This window comes from Haliotis rufescens, unplaced genomic scaffold (assembly GCF_023055435.1).
Source record: "Haliotis rufescens isolate VD_foot unplaced genomic scaffold, xgHalRufe1.0.p SCAF_2, whole genome shotgun sequence".
Lineage (NCBI taxonomy): Eukaryota > Metazoa > Mollusca > Gastropoda > Lepetellida > Haliotidae > Haliotis > Haliotis rufescens.
The window spans coordinates 31166887-31193741 of NW_025963890.1; the positions used below are offsets into that span (position 1 = coordinate 31166887).

At 40.4% G+C, this 26855-nt stretch overlaps 2 protein-coding genes across 2 annotated transcripts in view; both read right to left on the reverse strand.

Moving 5' to 3' along the window:
• Positions 1 to 1173: 1173 nt before the first annotated feature.
• LOC125381920 (uncharacterized protein K02A2.6-like) lies at positions 1174 to 2043 on the reverse strand. Its single transcript, XM_048399278.1, has one exon. It carries the CDS (start codon positions 2041 to 2043, stop codon positions 1174 to 1176), a length of 870 nt encoding a protein of 289 aa, XP_048255235.1.
• A 54-nt stretch (positions 2044 to 2097) lies between these two features.
• LOC124119420 (SCY1-like protein 2) overlaps positions 2098 to 26855 on the reverse strand; it is a 328929-nt gene continuing 304171 nt past the window's right edge. The window contains exons 17-21 of the mRNA XM_048399279.1: positions 25117 to 25208; positions 6056 to 6214; positions 3519 to 3696; positions 2741 to 3206; positions 2098 to 2494 (exon numbers count right to left, since the gene is read on the reverse strand). Coding sequence (XP_048255236.1) covers positions 2098 to 2494; positions 2741 to 3206; positions 3519 to 3696; positions 6056 to 6214; positions 25117 to 25208 — 1292 coding nt within the window. The remainder of the gene's footprint in view (positions 2495 to 2740; positions 3207 to 3518; positions 3697 to 6055; positions 6215 to 25116; positions 25209 to 26855) is intronic.

The window sequence follows — 26855 nt, forward strand, 5'->3', positions numbered from 1 at the left end:
CCTTTCAGGTTATATTGGTTTTACTTAGAGCACCAGACAAAAAACATGGGTAATGTAACTGTTGACAATCTATTTATAGATATTCACATGATTTGTAACTTGTGCTTGTGTTAACGGTTTCCAGTACTTTCCATACACTTAAATTACGATGGAAAGTTAAAACAAAATTTAGTTACTCCGCCCGTGGATGAAATAATATATTATTGACATGCTGTAAATTGACAATATAGTATGGTCTGCCTGACATGAGTGCTTCGAAGTAGTGTACGCTTCTAACTTTCAGCCATGGTGACTTCCTCATTGAGTTCAGTGTTTGATGCTACAAGACTTCACAACTACCAAGTTATAACAGATAGAAGTGGTTGGTCATTGGATTTACTTCTCAGCTTCCAGAATGCATATGTTCGTACGGTAAGGGAGGTAACTCTCAAGCCATCAATACGTAACATCTCCCCTTTTAAGGGTAACCTTTAAAGTCTTGAAACATTAATGCAATACTAATGGTAAAATGAGTCTTTGTCCTTAACAGCTCAGTAGCTGAAAACAGAAGGTATATTTGAAACACTTCCCAAACTTTCAACACAATAACAGTTATGAATTGATTTTGTCCTTAGTAAGGCACACAGTTCATAACATAAAACTAAACAGTTCCTCGTCCTTTTAAAAAGGCTCACAGTCCATAACACAATTTTACTGCAAAACAGCTTTACTTTAAAGTTCTTAATTTGTAAGATAGCCTCTGAATCTAGATGGTTGTTTGATCACACGACCACGAGAAGTTCTCTTCTCAGTTGTCTCACTTGACAGTCTAGTTGTCTGTGCAGGAATCTGAACTCTCTCTGTAGTTTTGCTTGATGTTTGTACTACAGGCTTGTCAGTATAGTTGCTCATAGGAGTTTCAGCGGATGTTCTTTCCACATTCAGATCTGGTTCTAACAGGTTCCTTTCAGCCACATCTGTATCCACAAACAATGGAAGAGCTTCATGAGACTTTCTCAAATGTCGTCTGTTTCTGCGCAAGTTACTGCCATCTTCTGTACGCAGTTCATACGACCTCACATCCACCTGTTCTATAACAGCTTTCTTTCACTGTTTGTCAAACTAAGTAGGCTTAACTCTTACCACATCTCCCTCCTTCAAAACAGGAAGTTCGGTGGTGCCTCTATTAAAGTACTAAGCTTGTTTAGATTTTTTACAAGCTATCTTGTCTGACACACCATCAACGGTCTTTGGTTGTAAAAGTGTACTTGCAGTTGGGAGTTTGGTCTTTGTCCTCCTGCTAAAGAGTCGCTGTACAGGAGAAAATCCTATTCCCTCTGTCGGAACATTTCGCCAGTCCAGGAGAGCTAAGTAAGGATCAGTTTGGGCATGTAGTGACTTTGTCATCAGCTTCTTAGCTATCTTCACCGCACTTTCAACTTTCCTGTTGGATTGTGGGTAATGAGGTGATGACGTAACATGCTCAAATTCATAGTTGTCTGAGAACTTACGAAAAGCTTCAGAGTTGAACGGTGGACCGTTATCGGAGATAATCTGATCCGGAATCCCATGTCTAGCTAGATGTGACTTGAGCTTCTTGATGATTTCAGGAGCTTGCTTGCTGTGGAGCCTGTCAACTTTGAAGAAGTCGGAATAATAGTCCACAGTAATCAAAAAGTCTTTCTGATCAAACTCGAACAAATCGCATCCCAGTTTCTCCCAGGGACGAGTAGGAATTTGATGACTGATCAAAGGCTCCCTGCTTTGTTCTTGTTGTAGGGTATTGCAGGGTTCACACTTGCTTACAAGATCTATTATTTCCTGTCCCATGTTTGGCCAGTAGACAAGTTCTTTTGCTCGTCGTATACACCCTTGCACACCAATGTGGCTTGAGTGAATTCTCTCCATGATGTTGCCACGAATACTTGCAGGTACAACAATACGCTCGCCCTTGAATACTACGCCATTCTGCATAGAGAGTTCGTCCCGAAAGGTAAAGTACTCACGTACTGAGTGTGGTACATCTTCCTTTGACGGTGGCCATCCTTGCTGTGTGAGCTGCATCAGTTTGCTTATGCAGGTATCTTGACTTGTGGCTTGTTTCAGTTCAGCTAGTCTCTATTGAGATATGGATAAATGATCGACCATTTGAATTGTCTCAATGTCAATAGCCGTTGGGCTCCTCATGTCTATCATCAACACTTGGCCTTCGTCAGTGATCAATTGTCTGTCATGTTGTAAGTATGCACGACTTAATGTGTCAGCCATGAACATCAGGCTTTCTTTCTTGTACACCACTGTAAAGTCGTACTTCTGCAACCGTAGCATCATGCGTTGCAGCCTTTTAGGTGCGCTCAGGAGGCTCATTTTCAGGATGGACTCTAAGGGTTTGTGGTCTGTCTCTATAGTCACCTTGCGTCCATACACATACTGATCAAAACGTTCCAGTCCAAAGACTATTGCAAGCATTTCCTTTTCTATCTGAGCGTAATGTTGCTCTGTGCTTGTCATTGATCTGGACGCATATGCCACTGGTTGTCCATCTTGCATAAGACATGCTCCGAGGCCACTTTGTGAAGCATCACATTGGAGATATGTGACAGCTTCGTTATCAAAATATTTCAGAACAGGAGGTTCTGACAGAATGTGCTTAATCTTCTCCAAACACTGTCTATGTACAGTGTTGTCCCATCGAAAGTACACATCACCTTTCAGCAGATCTCTCAGTGGAGCGGTGATTTAAGAGAGATTGGGTACAAACTCTTGCACATAGTTGACCATCCCCAAGATGAGTTGCACACCTTGTTTGTCAGTAGGTGAAGGCATTTTCTTGATAGCCTCAACCTTGGTCTTATCAATTTGGAGTCCAGTTAGTACATGACCCAGATAGGGCACTTTTGTCAGTTTCAACTTCAGTTTAGACTGATTCAGTTTGATGTCCTTTGCTCGACAACAATCAAAAAGGGCGATCAATTTCTTGTCATGATCGACCTCAGCATCCTGATCAGTTTCTCCCACGCCATAAACTAAGATATCGTCATGAATTGCACGAACACTATCCAGTCCAGATATGGCATCATTCAGTCGTCGTTGGAACTCTTCAGGAGCTGGTGAGAGGCCAAACGGCATACGGAGCCAACGGTACTTTCCCCAGGGAGTTTCAAACGTTATCAGGTAACTGCTCTGTTCATCCAACTGAACATGCCAGAACCCATTTTTGGCATCCACTAAAGAGAAACATTTGGCAACACATCATCTATAGTCATTATCGGATAATGGTTTCTCTTAAGTGCCTTGTTTAACGGTTTCGGATCGATACAGATCCTGATTTTGTTGGTCCTCGGTTTCTGCACCACAACCAGAGCTGACACCCAGTCTGTTGGTATGTCCACAGGTGTAAGGTGTCAAAGGTCTCAGTCTTTTCAGTTCAGATTTCAGCTGAGATTGTACAGCAACAGGAATCTTGCGACATGGTAACTGTACTGGGGTTACAGTATTGTCAACCTCCAAGTGTAGAAAACCTTCCAGAGTTCCCTCACCATCAAACAAATCCTGATAATTTTGTTCGATATCAGTCATTTCCAGTTTCCCAGGGTCAAGTGAAGAGTCGGAAGTTAGATTCACCTCAGGTGATTCCATCAACAGAATATTGTCAAAGATCACAGTGATCAGTTGCATCTGTTGGACAGCTCGTGCCCCTAATATTGGTTTGCAACTCTTCTCAGACACAATTAGAAACTCAACACTGTACCTGATGCGGCCATTCTTGGGGTTTTGTAGTGACACACGTCTCTTCCCGAGAGGTTATGTCTCAGCAGTGTTGTACATTCGCAGTGTGGAAATCAGATTAGTGTCCAATTTACTGAAGTTGTCATCCCTGAACACTTGAGTATACACAGAAGAAGGCAGAATATTAACAGTTGACCTACAGTCAAGTTGAAATTCAACTTCCTCTCTATTCACAACCAATGTTGCAAATATCTTTTTGGGGTAATTCTGATTGACCAAGTTCATCTCATCAACTTGTACAGAATTGACACAGTCAGAAGTTACAGACATTACAAACTCTTCAGACTCACTATCTTCAGTATCACTATCCCTCATGTGAACCCTGTCTTTGCTCTTTCCAGGACACAAAGCAGCAAAGTGATTTCTCTTTTTGCATTTTGCACAAGTCTTACCCCATGCTGGACATTCTTTCTTTTGAAACTCATGCCTCTTTCCACAGAAATTACATTTTAGCAGTTCAGATGTTTTGATCTGTTGCTTAGCATTTGGTTTCTGTGACTTGTTGGGTTTCCTTTGACTTACAAACTGAACATCTTCAGCTTGCGATAGTGATTTCAGACGTCTCGTCGCACTGTCATGCGACCTACAAATATCTATGCAGTCCTTTAACAATCTCTTTCTTGTTGCATTATTGCGGATGCCCATTACCATCCTGTCACGGGTCAATGACTCCGCTAAATCCCCAAAGTTGCAACTTTTTGCAAGATTTCTTAATACTGCAACATAAGAATCAATGGACTCGGACTGTTCCTGGTCCCTTCTGTTGAAATTGTATCTTTCCCAAGTTTCATTTGTTTCCCCTATACAATAATGTTCAAGTTTTTCCAGTATTTTGTCCACCTTGTGTCTATCTGCTTCATTTTAAAATTCTAATCCATCTACAATGTCTAAGACATCTGGACCAATAGGGTAGTCGACCGACATTCCTCACTATCAGTCCTAGTGCGAGAAGCAAGCTTATAATTTTCCCACATTCGTTTGAATTTCTTTAAATTTCTAGACAGATCACCTTTTCAGATCTAATCTAGTAGGCAGTGGAATGTTAACTGGTATGTGAACAACTTGGGGTGCAGCCTGATTACCTTCTGCCATGATCAGTCAAAAACAGTAATCAAGCAATATGGCGTAATGGCTTTCCGTAGATTCAATTACACACAGAATAGTATTCAGTCAGTTCAGATAGAAAACACCGTTGTTCTCATAGATCATATCAGAAACAGTTCAGATTACTGGTTGAAATCCCTTACAGTCAGAGTATATATCAAATTTCAATATATATCAATATATCAATGAAATATGACACAGTTCAGTAGATTTACCACGCCGTATCGGTATCACGAAAATAGGTGACATGCATGAAAAACGCACGCGGTCAGTCAGACAGGGAACAGAAACAGCCAGAATACTTCTGACACTATGTTAAGTGTTTGATGCTACCAGACTTCATAACTACCAAGTTATAACAGATATTAGTGGTTGGTCATTGGATTTACTTCTCAGCTTCCAGAACGCCATCAGACGACGCTAACAGTGACGTAATGCATATGTGCGTACAGTAAGGGAGGTAACTCTCAAGCCATCAATACGTAACACGATACACCATTACATCAGACTTATGATTCATTCTCACTCCCCATATGCAATTTGACAAATAAAATAGAACCCAAAACAAGTCAGGTATAACTCTCTTTAGATATATTTGACACACGACTGGTAAACAAAGCATTCTGAGCCAAATTCATCGCCCGCCCATTCAAGTTTTGCCGGCTGTGACACAACAGTGAATAGCCAGTGGTTGTTCCCCCTAACGCCTAAAACGAGGACGGCAGCTTGTGGGCGGGGCTTATTGGTCGGGACTGGATCGGTCTATTGGCAAGGTGTTGGTCCAACGTTGCCTTATGCCACATCATGGGGATAGTTGAGGGCATCATTGGGATAGTTGAGAGCAGCAAGTAATGCTTGATTCACCAGCTTGGTCACTGAAAGAGGCAGAAGCCACCAACATATTGCTGTGTCAATGGAGAACAGATCCATGTCATCCACATGAAAGGTGGATGATGTCTCTGCATGACACAACAACAATGGAGGGGGAGAGAGAGGAGAGAGATTCTGTGACTTGTTTGATGCATTTTGTCGTATTCAATATGCGTAGATCTATGCTCATGATGTCAAACAACAAACAAACAAACATGTTGTCAGTAACTGGATATTCTTATCAAGACTTGATTATTTACACATCGCTGTTATGTAGCTTCAATACCGCCGAACGCCACGTCAAACAACAAACAATGCCCCATGAGGAGTGCTGGCATGAGCGGGCTGCGACGATGAACCAGCATGGCATCAGGAGGAGACAGACTGTGCTGGGGATGATGGCGAATGCTCCCAATGGGCCTGTGAAGAATGGCGTGGTGACCTCGACTGCCTTGTCAATGAATGGAAACAGCTGCTGGGAAGAGAAGTTGATGTAATGGTCGAATGCTGCTAAGTGTAGGATCCACAGGAAAGGATTTATGAGGTAGAACAGCCTTGACTGACAGGTCCAAGGTGGCTGGGCGTGAAGCATCGGACGGATTGCCAGTAGTAGTATAGGTAATGGGGGTTCTGGACCACTTCCACTGGAGCCAGATTTATATACCTAAACCACTACTACAGATGGAATTTTTTATGTCAAAATGATGATGCGATTCAACGATCATCATGAGACGTATTGAAAGTAACATCAATATTAATTAATAATGAATAAAATTTACTATAGCCCACGAGGATATTGGAAAGGTATAGGAGCAATAAAAAAATTAGCCACTGCGGCTAAGGTATCTAAAGATGTGGCCAAGGATTGGTTAAAGAAACAAGCGATGTGGCAAATATACTTACCGGCACCGCGATATATACCGAGGAAGAAGTTTGATATTTTTACAACAAATGAAGTTCATCAAGCTGACCTCTTGTTTCTTCCCCATGATAAGGTAAGACACAAAACGTAGTAATACGCTTTAACCGTAGTGGATGTGACTACAGTGATCGCTCGCTATTGCGCTACCAATGGGGTCCAAATAATTGGTGGGCGTTATAGACGATGAGCCGTTTAACCGAGGCCGAGGCGGGGGAGCGCGCTCGGCAAATCTCAAATCATCAATAGGCCTATGTGTTTATCTCACTTCACGTCAAAATAGTATATATTTTTATGGACCTAGATCTACCTGTAATATCATTCATTTATTAAATCTGTCATATTTCACAATGTCTGAAATACGTATTCCATTCTAATTTATCATTTTTTATCAATAAATTAAAAAATTATTCACTATTTCCCGCGATGTTATTGAAAATAAAATTCTCGGACACACATTTCGACAACGGGTCCGCATCGAACATGTCAAAGAGCAAAATAAAGACTATTTTAAGCAAATCTTTAAATATATTATACAAAGTGATAAATAAAATCAACAAAAATATATCTAAAAGTAATCAAACTTACATCTAAGTTATTATTTCCATCGTTTCGTGCGATCGCGTGTAATGTAAGTCAAATGACATCTCGGCTTTCGTCGCCTTGAATTCTCGGCTCGGACACAACGTTTAATGCAAAAATATATGCATGAAAAATCTTTGTCACAGCTCGTAACCTAGCACGATACATTCGCGAAGTTCCATATTTTTAATATATATCGTGATTTCCTGCTTAAAACGTTCAGAATAACACGATTTAACAAAAAATCTTTCGCTAACTTCTGAAATTTATCAAACACGAGCTTGGTATCACAGCTTGATTGGCTGCCTGAGGTCACGTGCTCAAAATTGACCAATCACGAAACTTGTAGCAGATTTCGGCAAGAAAGCGTCATTAGAAACGAATTTTAATCCAATGAAATCGCTTGTTATAACTACGGGGAAAAACAGGCGATGTTACGAAAGCGCGATTACGAAATGAATGACCGCCGTGTTGTGACAGCAACTACATGTGTGTGACAGTTTAGCCTTAAATTGGATTGCCCACTAATTAAGAATATAAACTTCGCTTGTGGTTCTCTTTTATTGCATGCATGCGCTTCTAAGATCAAAGGATGTATAGTGTGAAAAGTTAACTAGTTGAACAATCGTATTTCCGGGACTTGCCGCGGATGTTTTCAAACAGATTATTAGAACTCCATTCAGCGATAAACGGTTGATTATGCAATGAGAAGCGTTATGTGCAAATGGACAACGAACAACAATACAATTATGTCTGTGTAAAACTCTCAGTAATAAAAGTGTACATAAATTTTGGGAGCCATGCGTTACCGCGCGTAATAACCGAAGTAGCGCTTTATCGAAGAGCGCAATAGCGAGCGATCACTGTAGTCGATACAAAGAGGCTGAGCCATTAACCTCGAAAGAGTCAACAGAAGTAGCTAATGCACTGAGCCGCATATATAAATCACTAAAATGGCCCAAATTATTTCAAGTAGAGCCTGGTCGCGAGTTAATGGGATCAGTAACTAAACTGTTAACAAAGCACGATGTCGAAATCAGGCGTGGTGAAAAAGAGGCCCACCGTAGTCAAGCTATCGTCGAAAGATTTAACCGGACATTAGCGGAACGTTTGTTTGGCTATCAGTATAGGATCGAAATGAAATCAGAACGATTAAGATCAACCGAATAGGTGACACGATTATCAGCTGATGTATCAGCGCTGAATAATGAAGTAACGAGATTAATAGGGAAGAAACCATCCGATGCGATGAAAATGAAATCCGTGACTTCCGAATCTTCAGCACTGCGGAGAGGCAAGGAACAAAAACTTTCGGATAGAGTAAGCATAAGATATTTATACCAGCCCGGTGAACTAAGGAGGCCTACGTCGCGCAACCGATCCGATTTGGTCCCTTAAGGTATATAACATTCGTCGATTGGTTATGAAAGAAGGAGAGCCTATTATTTATTATCTTAAAGATGGACCGGACAGGGCATTTGTACGAGAAGAGTTGCTCATAGTTCCCAACGATACAGTATTACCACCATAACCATAAGCATAGGTAGTTACACCATCCTTATCAATCCATCTCTTTGTATCTAAGGGGGATAATGATGTCTTGTGAGGTGAGGTGAAATTGGGTTTAACGTTGCGTCCAAGATTATTGCACTGATATATCGACGTGCATGCACGTGTGTGTGTGTGTGTGTGTGTGTGTGTGTGTGTGTGTGTGTGTGGCTGCTTGTACTAGTCCGGACTGATGCCGATTTATAGTGCTAGCACACTGAAATACCATGCAGCAGTTTAACATGAACACCACACTCAGACACAGTATACTGACTCCGAGCTGACCAGTCCTTGTTTTAGCCCCTTAATGCTGAGCGCCTGACAGGGTAACAACAAGTACCATCTTTTAACGTCTTTTGGTATGACACGGAAGGGGATCGAACTCAGGACCTTCCGCTCTCCGGGCAGATGCTCTACCACTAGACCACGGAGGCGGTCTGATGTCTTGCTCATTCTTAATCCATATATCCTATGATTGTAACTTCTTAAAGAGTTCATCTCGTGTTTGAATGTTCTACAGTTGAATAATGCTTCTTTATACTGTTTGTGTTTGATATGCTTTTTTACCACATACTTCTTAACACCCTTAGCTTGTCTTATCTCTCCATTATCGGACTTCTTTATAGAATACATCTTCGGTCTTAATCCGACATACTCCGCTATAGGGGTCCCAGCACCTTCATCCTTCATCTTACCTAATACCTTTTTATTTACTGCGCTGTGCAGTGGATTATCTTTGGGGTAATCGCTTGTATCGTACATATCTATTTTTTCGGCAATATCTTTATATACATCCTCGGTTTGTATTTGCATCAAAAAAGAATCTGTGTCGGTATATAACACCTCGCAACAATTTTGTCTTATCCATCAAATTTGGTACAAGTTTTTCTATGTTAGCTAGTATTACACATCAAGGAGTGTTGATACTCCGACATCCTATCTTTATTCATCATTAATCTTTCAGGAGCTAGCGGATAACTGTTATGATCTTTATGTAACGAATTTGGATATTCCAAGTCAACTTCTAGTATGTACCCTTTATCAGAATCTGAGGGGATATCATTCACATCGATATCATTCACATCGACCCACTCAAAACCACCCGTGGGTAAAGGTTGACTCATAGCCCATCCATACAAATTGTTGGCATCGAGATATAATATATGAGTATCGGGTTTACTCGGATCATATCCTTCCACTAATTTACTTTTAGCCTTAGAATACCTTTTCCCTACCATCGATATACCACCTTTTAATCCTTTATCAATAAACAAGTGCAAATCGTAATCTGTGAGTAATTTTAGTTCTACACCGGTCTTCTTCAACAATGCATCCCACGATAGTCCGGGACTGGAATAGTACCATGCCGGGTCCAAGCCGTATTGTTTTAAACATGTCTTTCGAAATATCTTGAATATATCGGCGAGTAACAGTACATCGGTTTGTAAGTACAGATCATGATAAACGCCTAAATTCTTACAACCTAATTTATCCCACACCGTTAGAGCGAGTTCATAATCGGCATCGGTTATTTTAGATTCTGTTAAGTTACTTTAGAATGATTCAAGGGGTGGTAATTTAGTTTCGTCGAATCTAGACCAATCATCCATATATTCGTAAGGATATACACCTTTTCTCAACAACAAATGACGACACCGATCGGTATATTGATTTGTTATTGCAAAGTCATCGGGATTGTTCGCATAAGCTAAATTGTCCAGGGAAGATAACAGAAACTGTACGGAGTCTATGAATCTAAGCCCATTACTTTGCTTTATTCTGGCTTTCCCATCCTTGTCTGTAAAATGTACAGTTTTAGTCAACGAGAATTATATATATTTTTCCATATTGTTAGGAATACATGTTAAGCCGCCGTCGGTCTTTGAGATAGCTTGCATAATGAGATGTGAATCATATCCTCTAAGGTTATGAAACACAACAGGGATGGGTATTGTTTGAGAATTCATTTTTAGTGCTTCAAAGTCGGCTTAAATTACGTACGGTACTGGCATTTGTTTACAATAATGTTCAAATTTTAATATATTTTTACCCTCTTTAGGCATATCAGTCCTGATAGTATTCTGTCCAACACCTCTGCAGTCTTCTTTATGCGCTTCTAATAGATCTTGTCTGCAGTACCCATGCAGGCATCTTTCGCGGAAATATTTCTTTTCCTTATGTTTTGTTTGATCGTATAATAGCCTGTTTAAACTCTTTATCCACGCATAATGATATTTACCATCTTTTTCGATCAGAAATGAATTGATTCTGGGAATATGTTCTGGGGCGGAGCTTATCATGTGTATAACAATTCCTTTAGAAGAATGTCCGAAAACATTTATAGCTAAATTATTTTGCTTTTCCACCTTATCAATTTGTGAGATTGGTGTAGGTTCGTCTATACCATCAAAGTTGAGTCCATCGTTTTGGGGATAGCTCGAATGTCAATCTGGATGTTTGTCTACAGGGAACAATGCAGATCTTATCGTAATTCTTAAACAGCCATCACCTTTATTTTTTACATTAATTATAGCTTTTTTCTTTTTATAATACGGGGGTAAATCTATATAAGATCAACCTTTGAAAGGCATATAATTTGCTATATCTAAATATAAACTATCGATTTTATCCACACCCCAACCCGAACCTCTATTAGTCCAGCGTTCTAAAGATTCTTTTATCCATTGAATTGATGTATCCAATAATGTGCTTATAGTATCAGATTCAGTTATAACTTCTTGACTGCTTCGGAAATATGGTTCGGTATATTCAGCGCTATCGTCTGTGTTACTTTTACTCAATGACATTTTAACCGTTAGCTGGTATTTTATACTATTTAAATCATCTAACTCCTCATTAATTTTGCTCGATACGATGGGCTTAACATCATTAACATCCATGTTGGAATTAATATCCATCTTCCAACCTCTTAGATATTTACCAACGCCGGCTGTGGGTACAAATTTTAACTCATTATTATCAACAACAGTCGGTTTATTTTTATCATCGGATTGATTATTATTTAGTAAAGCGATCAATTCAGCTTTTCTCATTCGAGAATAACCTCTCAGCCCACTGTTTTTTGCTTGAGCTTTGAGTTCTCTAACAGTCTGGGGTTTGTTGAATTCCAAACCGAGTAAATCAATTAATTCAGCTTTTCTCATTCGAGGATATCCATGTAGGCCACATTGTTTTGCCAAAGCCTTCAACTCTCTGACAAAAACCATTGTGATTTAATGATATATACAAAATGAATCAAATGTCTAAATGGTTGTTTTTCATATATAAATACATATTCTCCCCAACCTATTCCTCTCGTTGATGTAATCTCTCTTCCTAGCGTAAATAACCTGCTTCCTGACCTTATCAGCACTGTGACTCTTACATAAACAGTAACTACCTTTGACCCCAATTACACATACAGAACAAACGTAATTTTTATAACCCTTTCTGATGTTATAAGAGAGGGTCCCACAGTAAACACCCACACATGGCTTCTGACATTGAATCGATTTCCCCATGAGTGTATATCTGCATAGATTCATGGTTATACACCTATCATATCATCTGTCTAAATGAAAAGCACATATCGAGTCTCTCAACCAGCCAGATCTATTTATAGCTTGGCCAGTCAGCAGGACATAGCTAGCTGATATAACTCAGCCTGACACAGTGTGTTGATAGGTCATGGCTTATGCATAATTGTGTAGCTATAAATAGCAACTGCAGACAACCCAAACACTATAAATGCTATCTCACGGTCCATCTGAGCCTCTGATGGTGTATAAAACTGAGAGAGTGTTGGCCTTGGCATTGGGTCAAGTTTCTTTCCATAAACAAGGAAGTATTCGTGCATGGCAGATTCAACATCCTTAAATGATTGAATTGAATGTCCTTGTTTACGCAGTTCTTCATTAATAAAATCTAATCTTAATATCCTATTTCTGGCCCATTGTGACTGGGCTGCTTCTAATGCTTTATTATGTCTTTTCTGCTGCTCTCCTCTCATACTAGAAAATAAAAAATTACTCCCCGAAAAAGCTAAAGCATTAACAATAGCTCCACCGACCATCATCGCAATTGATGCCATATTCAAATGTTCAATAATATAAAATATTCAAATGTTTAATTACTTCAATATGTCTTCTGGGATAAGCCCTTGTTTGATTAGCATATCTTTTGTAGCCATTGCCAATCCAATATCAAGAACCAACATACCGACATCATAACCATTAAAATCTAGCTTGGGTGGTGTGGCTTTAGTAATCATTTTAGCTATACGGGCATAGCCAATGGCCAAGCCGCTGACCACCGCTGAATGAAACGTTGTGTTTACCAACATTTTACCGTCTGTAACTGGAGTAGTCATCCTTTTATAACATCATATGGGGGCTTACCTCTAATTGAACTTGTTGTGTAATCGGGGGTGACGTTTTCTCTTCTCCAGTCTTATAAAACAACCATACCACCGCTATAGCAACAACTCCTAGTATATAGGGAGCCCAAGTTTTAATCGGACGACAATATTCAATATTTGAATTGTGGGCCTTTGCCGACTTCCTCGCTAACGCACCCTTTTTACCAGCGGCGACTTTTCTGGGGTTCTTTCCTCGTTCACTTGTTGTGGTTGTGTGGACACTTATGTTTAAATTGACAATGCCTAGCCGTTATTAAAGCAGTGGTCACCGGAGCTAAGAACATTCCGTATCTATGATAAAACTCACAGCTTACTGCGCTTATAGCGTGTTTGATGAATGGGTCTTTCTCAAGAGATTCGCATAAATATGGGCGATGTTCTGCTGGGATAGGGAGAAACATACTAGCTACGATTGTGTATAGTTGTAACATAGCCGACCCTATTGTTTTAGTCATGGTAGCTCCCAGTCTAGACTCATAATGCGCGTACAGTTTTTTAATTTCTTCATCGGTCATGTTATCAATTTTTTCAGTGGTATAATTTTCCCCAAAATATTGGGAACATTTTCCACAGGCTACCAAAGCCGCAAGTCTTTCTCTATGTTTATCTAAAGATTTATCTGTATGTTCTTCTTCATGTTGACAGGTTCTTTGAGCATTTGTTTGATAAGTTCGTCGCCTTCCATAATGTAATATCTAAGGAGATATTTAAGTTTAACATAATAAAATATGACATATCCAATACAGCCTGAAATAATAAACTGTTGTGAAAGAATCAGGATTTCAAACCACATTATTACATAATAACCGCTAATGTTCAATTTATCGTATTTTTGCTATTTTTGCTATATTTGCTATAATTTTGCTACATTTGCTAAATTTTGCTATATTTTTGCTTAGCAGTTGCTATATTTTTGCTTAGCAGTTGCTATATTTGCTATATTTTTGCTTAGCAGTTGCTACATTTGCTATATTTTTGCTTAGCAATTGCTTTTTTTGCTATATTTTTGCTATATTTTTCCTTAGCAGTTGCTATATTTTTGCCTAGCAGTTGCTACATTTGCTAAGCAATTGCATAAGCAGCTGGTTGATCGGTTTTTCAATACGAGTTTACAATGCTTCGTTTCCGCTAACAGTTTTCTGACTTTATCTCGTTCGGGCTTGGTATAAATAACATCATTTTCATGTAGAAATTCCTCAAATGAATCTCTGTCTTAGCAATGAAACAGGGCTACCAATTTGGTCCGCTCTCTGAGATCTTTCAGAACATAGTTGTATTTTTTAGTAAGTACCCAAACGCTATGCTCCATATGCCGACCCGAGAATGCTAAATATGAAAGCACATCTTTCTTTTTGGTAAGTTCTTTACTCGCACTGCAATCGTCTATTATGAAAAGGGTTGATGCTCCTTTGTATTTTTCGTGACATACTTGTAAACAGTCTTGTAAACGATCGCCCTGATCAACTTTGTGCACCCCGGGATCATTCATTACCCAATCTCTCATAATACCCTCGCTAGCATTTTCTATTCTCCGCCCACTACCGTGTAGTTGGTCATCGTCCGTGGTTCCCATGTCGAGCCATAGCCATAAGGAATTCAGCCATCGACACATTCCCAAGAGACAGATCTTTCACGACCATGTTAACTTCTTGGCTTCTATAGGGCTTCTCGTTTTATAGAAAGGAGTTTTTCAATCTCATCCCACTGTTGATATGCTTGCATGCCTTGACTATATAGTTGATAAGGCACGCCCTCAATAGTCAATTCTACTTTTGTAATCTTGGGGTTGTAGAACTTCTCGGTATCTCTTGCAAATGCATCAGAGGAGAAAAACTTTCTGTGAAGACTACTAAGGTTCTTCGGACTGTGCGTACTGAACTCGGTAACATAGATAATTTGGAAGAAAGCTCGAAGCTCGTCTCAGATGGACTCGGAGAAATCTTGGATACCTACTACGATAATTCCACGTTACAGGTACCATCCTCGGTACAAAACTTGAACAGGCGGGTGATGAATTCAGTAGACGCCGCGTTGCAGAAAGATTGTGTAACTTAGAAGATGAAAGATCAGCCCGCCTCAAAGCAGCTTCCAGTATGGTAAGGCACTTCGTTCACAAATCAGTCGAATTCGAGAAACTATTGATCAAGTCCTCAACGATGATACCACACTGGCCAATAAAATTAAAACATTGTTTAGAGAACAGGGGATAACCATTGCCAGTATTTTAACCGCATTGGGATTTATTATATCGACTTTGACTCTCGCGTTAACCGGTGTCGGCGGAGGTACAGGAGGTGGCACACCGCCTAGTGATAAAAATGGTGTAAAAGAATGGATAAAAAAAGCATTTAAAAGCATTAGGAGAAGCACTGGGAAAGCTCGCTGAGGAAGCCGCATCTGCACTTCCAGGTATAATAGGGAGTATTGTTTCCTGGCTCTTGAATATATTAGCTAAAACCACCACTTGGCTTAGTCAAAACTTGTGGGCACTGATCGTAGCAATTGCTGGGCTGTTGTACATATCCGCTATAGACTATTTATCCAAATCATGAGTAAACCAGCTACTATAAGCGCTGTTTTTTCATCGATATGTTGTTGATTTTTATCTGCAATATGGGGTGGCACTTGTGGTTGTGTGTCAGTAGATGGTTGTGAAACATGTGGTGTCTGTGGCTTGACTATTCCTGTTTTGCCTGTGTTTGTTTGCGTTATTAATTCGATGTTAATATCTGAATTTATACCTGCTTTTTGTTGATCGGAAGCAATAACAATTTTATTATTATAGCCTATCACTTGACCGATCTTAAGTTCCATATTACTCGGAGACATGTATAGTCCCGGTAGTCTACTTTGGATTGAGCGTACTGTAATACATCTTGATAACGTTTTATAGAAGATGGTATGTCAACTGGTGAATTAATAGCATCGTCTACGTTTGCGACAATCTGTTTTTGCACATCGAGCGCCGTCCCAGAACCAATTATTCACGTTCGTGTTTGCGATTGTGCACCAAGAATTGCTCATACATAAGTTCTTATTGATTCATTAACTCTTACAACTCCTGGGTTAGTAAAATTATTTTCTGTTTTATCATTAAGAAATTCATTCCAAGTGTTTGCGGTATCGTTCAGTTGCACAAATTTTGTAACAATATAAGCTAAAGTTCTTTTTCGGCTGTATGGAACACCTAGGCCATGGTTAAGTCCTTTGATACGCCAATCTTTACACGTAGAAACATTAAATTCCTGACAAATATGCTCATACGTGAATCTATTGTACGGATTATTTGAGGAATTCCATGCTCGATCCTGCGGTAATGGGGCACTAATTTCTTTAAGTATACGTCTAATCTGACAGTACACGTGAAATGATAACACAGACTTATTTAGTTCAAATCCTGGGTCACAAAGAGATACACCACATCCTGTTGTGGCACACCATATGGTAAAGTTTAACTGGTTCTGCCAAAATTGCATTGGATTGTGAAACCAATCATGCACCATTTTATCGCTAGTTGCCGTGACCCTGTATTTTTCAAAGATATCAGGGAATTCAACGAAAAACTTAGCACCAGAGGCACTTACTAAAATAGACTGATTCGTAATGTAAGTTGATTTCATATTTAAGTTATGACACAGTATCATTGTATATTTAATATGTATGTCACACAATAACAAATGGTCAGTCTATTCAACTGCTTCATACTATCGATAACTCGGATGGACAACTTGAAGTCGCTCTCTGAGATGTAACGTATTACCCGCAGTGGACAAATATTAGTGCTGCGAGAGGTAATAATAAGATAGTACTAATTGAGGATAACACTCGCATTGTTATATCTGATTGGTATTACAGCGTATGCTCACTCAATGATGAAATTTTTAAGCCTTTGGGAGCTAGTCTCACACAAAATGAGTCGAATGGAATGCTCATTTTAAGCGCTGGAGAAAAGCAAATATTTCTTGATAAGAACATAGCAAATACACTTGGATTTTATTGGTTAAACTCAATAATAGTTCCCAACACAACGAGGCATGGAGATGAATTGCCCGATTTAATTCCCTATAAAGAGTTGTGCATCCATCTTGATCAAATCAGTACAACGGATAATATTCAACTAGAAAGTCCTTCTACTCTGTTGAGAGCTACTCCAGTCAAAGATGAAAAATATAATAGCGGTAGAACGGAATCTTTCTCAACATTACAATATAAAATATTAAAGCGGGGTATTATTTCAGACCTCAAAATTTCTGTATTAGATTTAAAACATCAACCTGTACATATAGGATACTTGAGTGTAACACTCAATATTATAAATAATGGTTGATTCATCAGGCCCTGGAACACTCAGACAATGTAATACAATTGCGCTTTTCGATCTCAGAGACACAGAAGGATTCGGTAAACCCGGTATCGATGGCAAGTTATACGCTTTACACTTACAAGATAATGTATACAAGCGGAAAGAAGTTGCATTCACAGGTAATCTAGGAGATATAACTGATGTCAACGTTAGTCGACTCAATAAAAACACTTCATACAATCTTCCTCGCAACGATGATAAGAAATGGACAATGGTCGAAGAAAAAATCAAGTGGCTTCTGAATATCATCATTACCCCACCATATGTGATGATGGGTAAGGCACATAATTTAACTAAGATAATAAATAGTGGGATCATACCCATCAAAAGGAAAAAGTGTGTTAGTCGCTCCCCTGCCAGAAAACCCAGGTCATATGTTATTTAGTCGTCTGGCAGTAAAATACGTTAGTTTAAATTTGGTTACTGAATTCAATGATATAAAACAGAACTTGAGTGCTATACCTAATCTTTCTACGCTTATTATTGATGTCTTTTTTGGAGATGCAGCGGTAGATGCCTTCGAAATGTTACCAGGTCTATCAATTAAATGGCTCAAGAAACACCAACGTCAACATTGCAGTATTATTTATATGGGAGTATCACCCATTGCAACCCCTGAGGGGGTCCAAATTATTAAAAGTGATAGCATTTCTCTTACTAAGATATTTATGCCGTATAATATACATTTTGTGCAATGAAAACACGACAAAAGGTAAAGGAAACAATATAATTTAATACACATTGGGATATATATGCTATATACAAGGGGGCTGCTCGGTCGCACACGGAATGTCCTGTGGACGGGGGTTAGTTCTAGGGCCGTGCTGGCCTGCGAGGATAGGGCTACTCTGTGGGTAGAGAGGTGTTGAGGAAAAGGTGCAGATTATTATTATTAGATTGAATGAAAGGGGTACCCTGCGGGTATGGAATGTGAACTGGTGGCTGCGCCGAACCAGGTAGGTAAGGAACTTTTGGGGGCCCCAAGCCATTTAATGCTGCTGCCTGAGGCATGCAATGGCTTGAGACGCCCAAATGAGGTTGTGTACGACCGAGTGCACCCAAAGATGAGTAAGATACACGAACACGAAACCTGATAACTGCGAACTAATACGAATATGGCACGGAATCTGTATTGTAGATTAGGGTCCACATAACTACTGCTGTGCGTTAAGCAGAGTCTCTTCTGAAGTTCTAATATATCTCTGGAAACAGTCTGAATTCCAGCGGCCCATAGTCTTAATTAGGTGGTCCTCCACCCGGGCGCTAGCTGCGGTGGTGGCAGCACCGATACGGAACGAGTGCCCACTATACTCGTTTGAGTTAAAGCCGGCCCTAGTCAGCACTCTGCTGAGCCAGGACAGAAACACTGCCCGTGTGGGCTGGTGTTGAGCATCCACGAATAGTGCATCCCAACTAGAAGCTCGCTGAAGAGTTCTGGTATGGAAGAGCTTCCTCAAACTTGAGAATGGGCACAAGCAACTATTAGAAAACAATATTATGGGGATGCCTACTCGAAATGGATCTCTCTTGGAAGCTTTCAGCAGGATAGTGCACTTCCTCTTAGCGAAGTCAAACTTGATGTCACTCAAACAAATGTTAGCGCTGGGATCAAACCTGGCAGAACACGTGATTTCTCCACATCTGAGAAACCCGAAGAAGGCAGTTGAGCACATGCATTGCATTACAAGGTCAGAAAACGGTCCTAGTACTCCTGCACGCAGTGTTACACACGATTCGCGACAACACTGTGTGGGTGATGGGGAGTCGTTTTCTTGGAGTAGGAGCTTGCAACTTCTTGTAACCTCTCATGATGGACTGCAGTCTGTTTAACGCCCCGGATCCACGATGGTCTAATATCGTGGTAATGCCACGTTGCAGGTAAAAGAACCTCACCTCAGCTAGGTAGGTCTTAACAGTGACATGTTTCAACTGCAGCACGCCATAACAATGGGCAATGAAGTACTGTATATATACCTCATTCACAGGAGGGAGTCTGTGATAGAACATGGTTTGAAACAGTCCGAAAGTCAGCAAGAACTTTATATAAAAGGTCATACCAGTCCAATAGGCGGTCTGAGTACCCTTGCTGACGACCGCAGACCACAGTCTGTTGAGATGCGCATTCAGGGCCACATTACTTGCGAGCTAGGGGGGCACTGTAGTGTGTGTGGTTGTGCATGTGGCGCCAGGGAACTTGGTGATCTGCAAACGAGATAGTGAATCAGCAATGTTATTTTCCGAGCCAGGTACGTGATAGGCTAATACCATAAAGTTGCTGACTGCTGCTGTCCAAGTGAGTGGGCGCATGAGGGACATGATACCTTTACATTTAGATCTACCCTTCCTGATGATGAACACGGTAGCCTAATTATCAAAATGAAAGAGCACATGCTTTTTCTCCCAGAGATGACCCCAGAGAATAGCCGCCACGACAATCGGGTAGAGTTCCATGAAGGCCATAGACAATTCACCGGACATACTACATAGCACTTCCTCCGACCATTTTTCAGCAAACCAGGCACCTTGGTAATAGCCCCCATGTCCCACTGTAGCAGCTACATCAGTGAACAGCTCAATGTCTGGGGTAGGTGAGATGTGGAGGTCGTGGAAGAGGGAAATACTATTCCATTCTATCAAGAACTTGTTCCACATAGCTAAATCTTTTCTACAATCGCCTGACAAGCTAACATGGTGATGCAACTTATCAACAGTTTTGGAAAGTTCGATCAAGTAGGAGACAAACGTCCTGCCTGGCACGATCACTCTGCAAGCGTAGTTCAAGTGTCCGAGCAGGGAGAGAAGTTCTCTCTTGGTGCAAATTCTCTTTGTGGAGTATCTTCCAAGGAGCTCTGCTATGTGTTGCAGTTTATCTTGCAGTAACCTAGCAGTCATATGATTTGAGTCAAGAATGATGCCTAAATACTCGATCTCTGTTAGGGGTCCCTGTGTCTTATGGAGAGCTAGTGGAATGTTGAGTCTCTTGAAGAGAGACAGTATAGTGCTCATGGTCGATTCAGCGTCGTGGCCTGGACTATGAAGTCGTCCAGCAGGTGTAGCACATGAAGGAAGTCATGATTGTGTCTCAGAATCCAACAAATGGCCTGAGACAGAGTGTCAAATATTTTGGGGCTAGATCGGCAACGGCCGGGTGTAGAAATAGTACAGTCCTTCCCACTTGAGCCAGTATTCGGGGCTTAATGGAATCTGCTTGAAGGCATCAGTTATATCTGCCTTACACATGAGGGCCCCTCTTCCAAGCTGAATAATGATAGAAATGGCATGATCAAGTGTTACGTAGGAAAGAGAACAGGATGTCTTGTCAATTAGTTGTGTTGATGCTTAGAACGGTATCGTCATCATGGGGGGCCGATAAGTCCAATATCAAACGTTTCTTCCAAGAATATTTCCCCTCGGCAAGTCCAAGTGGACTAACCCTGTATGTGTCATAGGGGGACTCCTGGAAAGGCCCGATAACGTACTGATTGGCACATTCTTTCCTGACTGCTGCGGACACATCCACTGGATTTCTCCTGGCACTAAGGTTGTTGCGGCATTCCACTGTCGATTTGGGCACAGAGTCTAACATTGGATTGAATCCTGTCTCCAGGCCAGAAATGAGATAATCGACGAAACACTTGTCTGGGCGGAATTGTAAGTCTGCTTTTAATCTCTCAATGTTAATAGATGTTAACGTCAATGTCTGCTTTGTACTTGCTCTGTCTAAGGCATAGTGTAGTCAATCCTTCTGTGCTTTCTGGCATTGTGTCTTGCCGTGCATTCTTGAATGGCAAATGAGGCAGGTATGTATGAAAGGACACTGTTGGCGGCTGCAGCCGAGATCATTAAAGTTGTTACAGATCTCTTGTCCATCACGTCGAACACAAAGTCTACCTCTTGAGTCTATGTACGTGGCATTACTGTCCACATTTCGTCGGTCATATGAAACATGTCTGTCTTGAGGCCTGACAATTGGTTGGCAAGCCATAGCTAAACTCGGGCAGACGTCAGTGCCGTGGGTTACACTTTGACACACTGAACACGTCCTGGTACGGCGCCTTGAGGAACACATGCTGTAGAGTTTTGAGTCTCTCATGTCCCATCGAATGACAACTCTTTTTACCTCAAAAGCTGCCACACAAGCTGCGAAAAGTTTGTGGTAGTCGTAGTAGCATGTCCCACCGTACAAAGTAGCAAGTTCGATCACAGTCTGCTCGTGGCCATCCAGCTGTTTCCTTTCGGCATCATTGTTCTCACAATAAATGTCTTTGTAAATACCAAATGCCTGGATAAACTCTCCAAGTGTCAGTGTCCTATTCTGCCTGGGGTCATCTTTGAGTGAGTATACATGTCCCTCAAATTCACTTACTCTAGTATCCAAACTGTCCTGGTTAGGTAATGTCAACAAAGCCAAATTAACATATTTACCTTCCTGGATCTTCTAAGGTGGGGGACACTGTGTGGATATGAGGTAAGGAGTCTGATGGAACCTCTGTTGAGTTGCTAGCGGGGGTCAGGAGAGAAGTTTCGATACCACTCAGGGTATTCAATGTAGGGTGGCCTAAAAGAGGCATCGCGCTCAGCCCTGTTCAGCAATTTCCTTTTGCAATCCTGCCACCAAGGGGATCACAGGGACTGAATCTGTCAAGCTAGAATACATCAGGCTGGGGAGTTGTTGGATAGACTGATGAACTGGTAATGGTACCCGGCAAGTTAGTGTTGTGATTGCTGCTTGGCAAGTCTTGTTGACACTCGGAAACCGAAGCCATGGTGTTTGTCGTCTCTGTTATGGGATGTGAGATGGAATTCCCTCGGTTGTTTTCAGTATACAGCTGGAACAGCAGCCGTCTGTTCCACGATGCAGGCACGCTGACACCTTGACTGGCGAGACGAAGTCGAAGGTCAGCTATTGTGAGATAAGGAGCATTCCTAGTTCTGGGCATGCTGCAGTGGAAGCCATCTTAGTTTGGGTCAAGGGTCGCCTCGTTACTTATGTAGCAGTACTTATGTTGAGACTAGCAGATCTGCCGCGACATCTGGTAGTACTGTCAGCCATTTCAAAGCATAAGGCTGTAAAGAATCCCTCTGCTGACAGGGATGAAGATTGCAGATGGATAAGAAGTCGAATGGTGGTGTTACCAAATTGACTTGACAGAACAATGGTTAAATTGGCCTTACAAAAGTGATAAAAAAACATTATAACAATTTAAGAGATACACTGAGAGCGAGACCACCGGAAGTGGTAGTGTAAACAAACTGCCATTCGAGCACATGGCAAAGGATACAATTAAATATACCAGTGGAAAGTGGTAAAGTAAAGGTGTTAGGGTTGAGATACTACGAGATGAACTGCATATATTGACATGGATGGTATTTTCATTGCACAAACAAAAATATTAAATTCACATTTAATAAGGTTGATGTATACTCTCAAAACATTGAGTGAGTGAGTGAGTATGGTTTTACGCCCCTTTTAGCAATATTCCAGCAATATCCCGGCAGTGACACCAGAAATGGGCTTCACACATTGTACCCATGTCTGGAATCCAACCCGGGTCTTCGGCGTGACGAGCGAACGCTTTAACCACTAGGCTACCCGACCGCCCCTCAAAACATTGAAGCAAGACCAATTAAAGACTATTATATAATATAATAATATACACCATGAGTTTATATCCGGCGCTCGATGAAGCATCTGAAAAGAATGGATACTGTTGATGGATTTCAATTACATCAAATAAGCGACATAAAACATTGAAAAGAGAAGGAGAGGGAGTTGAGATTTGGATTGTATAAAAAGTATCGCAGAGCTGTGAATGCTCTCGACTGAGTTGACACCGCGCTTGTAACAGCTGGCATGGGACTTGGTGTAGCCTATCGTATTTGGTATGGAAGTATCGGCCGGAGTCTCTGGACTGGAGGGAATAGCGATAAAATTCATTTCTCGTAGGTTGCAAAAGAAAGCATTAAAACATGATAATATTCGGATACTCGCCAAAGTTGAACAGCATTGAGGACCATATTTCAACAGCAATGGCTGATTATAAGATATCCGAGGAGCAGTTTCGTTTAGTGTTGTCAGAACTCACAAAATACAACGCAATGAAGCAGGAGATTCGATCTAATTCTCGTAAGACCAGTAGTATTAGCGAAGACGAGAAAAAAAAGTTCATAGAACAGGGTAGACAACAAGCGCGTCAATTATTCCGTGCCAAAACCAAAAAAACTGGTTGGAGATTAAAAATAGATTGCTTACTATCATTAGATCGCACCGCATAAAAAATCATACATCCATTTAAACGAATGCTTACATAAGTATATAATAATGGAGAATTACAAACCAACAAAGGAAGAACTCGAAAAAGCTATCGAAACATTTATGCTCAGGGACAAAATTATCAAATGGAGAGAATTACCACAGGGTATATATTATATCAGTGATGTCAAACCAACCAAATACAGTCATCAATTGTTTCTTTCCAATTACCAAGAAGAGTATATAGTCTGGTCTCCTAGTAAAATGAATGAAAAACTTAGTAAAAATGTTGAATATCACTTCGTTCAAAATAATGATATACGTATGAGTAAAAATAATAGCGAATATTTTCATTACAATTTAGTTTAATGTCATGATAATCGTTGAATCACATCATCATTTTGACATAAAAAATTCCCTCTGTAGAGGTGGTAAAGGTATATGAATCTGGCTCTGGTGGAAGTGGTCCAGAACCCCCATTACCTATACTACTCCAGTTATTGTTGAAATGGAGCATGATGTAAAAACACATAAGCACAAATGGCAGGCAAGTCCAAGTAGAATATAGATGCACTGGGATAGAGTTGGTGAAATGCAGCTTGCATAAAAAGCATGTTGGTGACAAAGTGCAAACCAATCTAGACAGAAATGGATCCACCGCAATGAGTTGATGAAATGTAGCATGGTGTGAAAGCTAATCTAGATTCTCTACTTCTTTTTTGATGATAAGTCTTGATCACTCAGCGACTGAGACAATCATCAAAGCTTGGGCTGTGTACATCTTTGATATGCTGAGTTTGGGTCAGATGTTTCAAGTTGCAAACAGTTGCATTTGCGAACAAAGTTTCACTTTTTGTTCAGAAAAAGAAACAAAATGCATTGTGTGACACAGGATAAGTAAAACTTTCTATTTCCCTTCCACTTAATGGGTATTATTTCCTGCTGATGTAATCTTTTATATCAATGTTCCAGGTTCTTGAAGCTTAGAAAAATATTAAGAATTATTTGTAAGAAGATATTTTGGGAAACATATAAACATTTGACTTCTTTTCCATTTCCATAAAAAACAACTTAATCTTTTACTTCAACACCATGAACAAACCTTTGTCCAATTATAGTGCCTAAAATCTTAAAGTTACAGCTGATTTGGAGATGAAGTTGAAAGTTAGCATGTGGACTAATGAGAGACTGACGGAACAGATAGACAAACCACATCATAACTTGACATGCCATAAGCTCACTTGAACCTTTGGTCCTGGTGAGCAAACAAACTGAGTGAAAGAGATACATACCAAACTCATTCCTAGTGACTGAATACTGTGGTTTCTCTTGTTTGTGACACCAATGTCTCTGTTGGATGTCAGAATCTCAGACACATTTCCAGCTAAAACATACAGATTCAGAAAAAACATTAGAATAGAAAAACATATTATTTAATAATTTATTGGTGCTTCCAAATGGGTCTGGAAGAAAATATGTAGGGTTTCCTGCCCATTTCCCTTCACAAAATCATCAGTTTTTCTTGTGTGATATTCTCATAAAATGGCGTGCATCAGTTACATGCATCAGTTACAAGCATCAGGGCCACATTTCAACACACAATTTTTTATTAACTTTGTTGACCGAAAATGATATTTACCTATGAAAGCTTTTATTACAATGACTTGTGTGGGTGGCAAGACCCATAAATGCCCTGTTAATTTAGCGAGATGGTTAAAATGGTGGCTGAAAAACTTAGAAATCATTAAAAATGAAAAAGCTTGTGCGTACCACTTAGCAAAACACAAGAAAGGTATCTGCTAAACTGCAATCTAGCCGTTTCTTGCCTAAGGGAATAAACATAATCTGTGATCACAGTCAGCAAACTTTAAGTTACAAGTCTGAATAATTCCTGCAAATCCTTAACCTCTATTACATCATAGCCATAAATCCTGTATTTTGGCTGCAGACACACTATTACTGAAGCTTCAGATTTTCAACAGAAGTGCTCTTCACTATCAACTACACACAACTAGTTGTTCCCCCAATAGCACATGTAACTCTGTGCAAAAAGGAAGGAAAAATGTCACTTCTTTCCTGTTGTGCTAGAGTCAACACCTGTTTTTTGTTGTCATCTAGCACCTGGTATAAGGTAGTCACACTGTTTTATTAATTTCTTTATTCAACAACAAAAGTTCCTGTGACACCAATATTTTAGTGTATTTTCAAACAAGCAAAGTTTAGTTTTCAAATTGTAGTACATGTATGGAATCAAGTCACAAAAACACAACTGCTACAGAAAAGCATGCATTCCATGCAAAAGTTGACTTTTATGCAAGCCCCATGCATTTCACCACCCAAGAATGGGTATAAAAACATGTGCATTAACAGGATTCCATATGCATTGTTTAGCATCGTGCAAAAAAACAAAATTATGCAATTATTCAACATTATGAAATGCCACGCCTGTCCGAAAATGAGCGTCTGCGGGCCATTGGTAAGCTTGACGCAGGATCGAGTCAACATGATGTTGCAAGACAATTTAACGTCCACAGAAACACCATTTGGTGTTTATGGCAACGTTGGCAACAGGCGAATGCAGTCAGAGACCATCCTCGGATTGGAAGGACGCGTAACCAATAATCGACAAGACAACTGGATTCGAACAACACACCTATAAAATCGAATCGAGCGAGCAACAGTGACTGCAAGAAGCATGCCTGGCATTCGACGAATATCTTCACAAACTGTATGTCATCGCCTCAGATGTGCAGCGATTGTTGCCAGAAGACCCACCAGACGTCACATTTTGAAAGGAAACCACGGTCAAGCACGTCTACGCTGGACAGCCATGCAGTGGGGACAAGTTCTATTCACTGACGAGTCTCGTTTTCACCTCAGCCACAGCGATTCGAGTATACTGACATCGAGGTGAACGTTACGTCAATCATTGTGTCATGGAAGAAGATCGGCTCGGGGGCGGCAGCGTTATGGTATGGGGTTTGGATTACAGCAAGACAGAGGACCCGTTTTATAGTGGTAGAGGGAAATC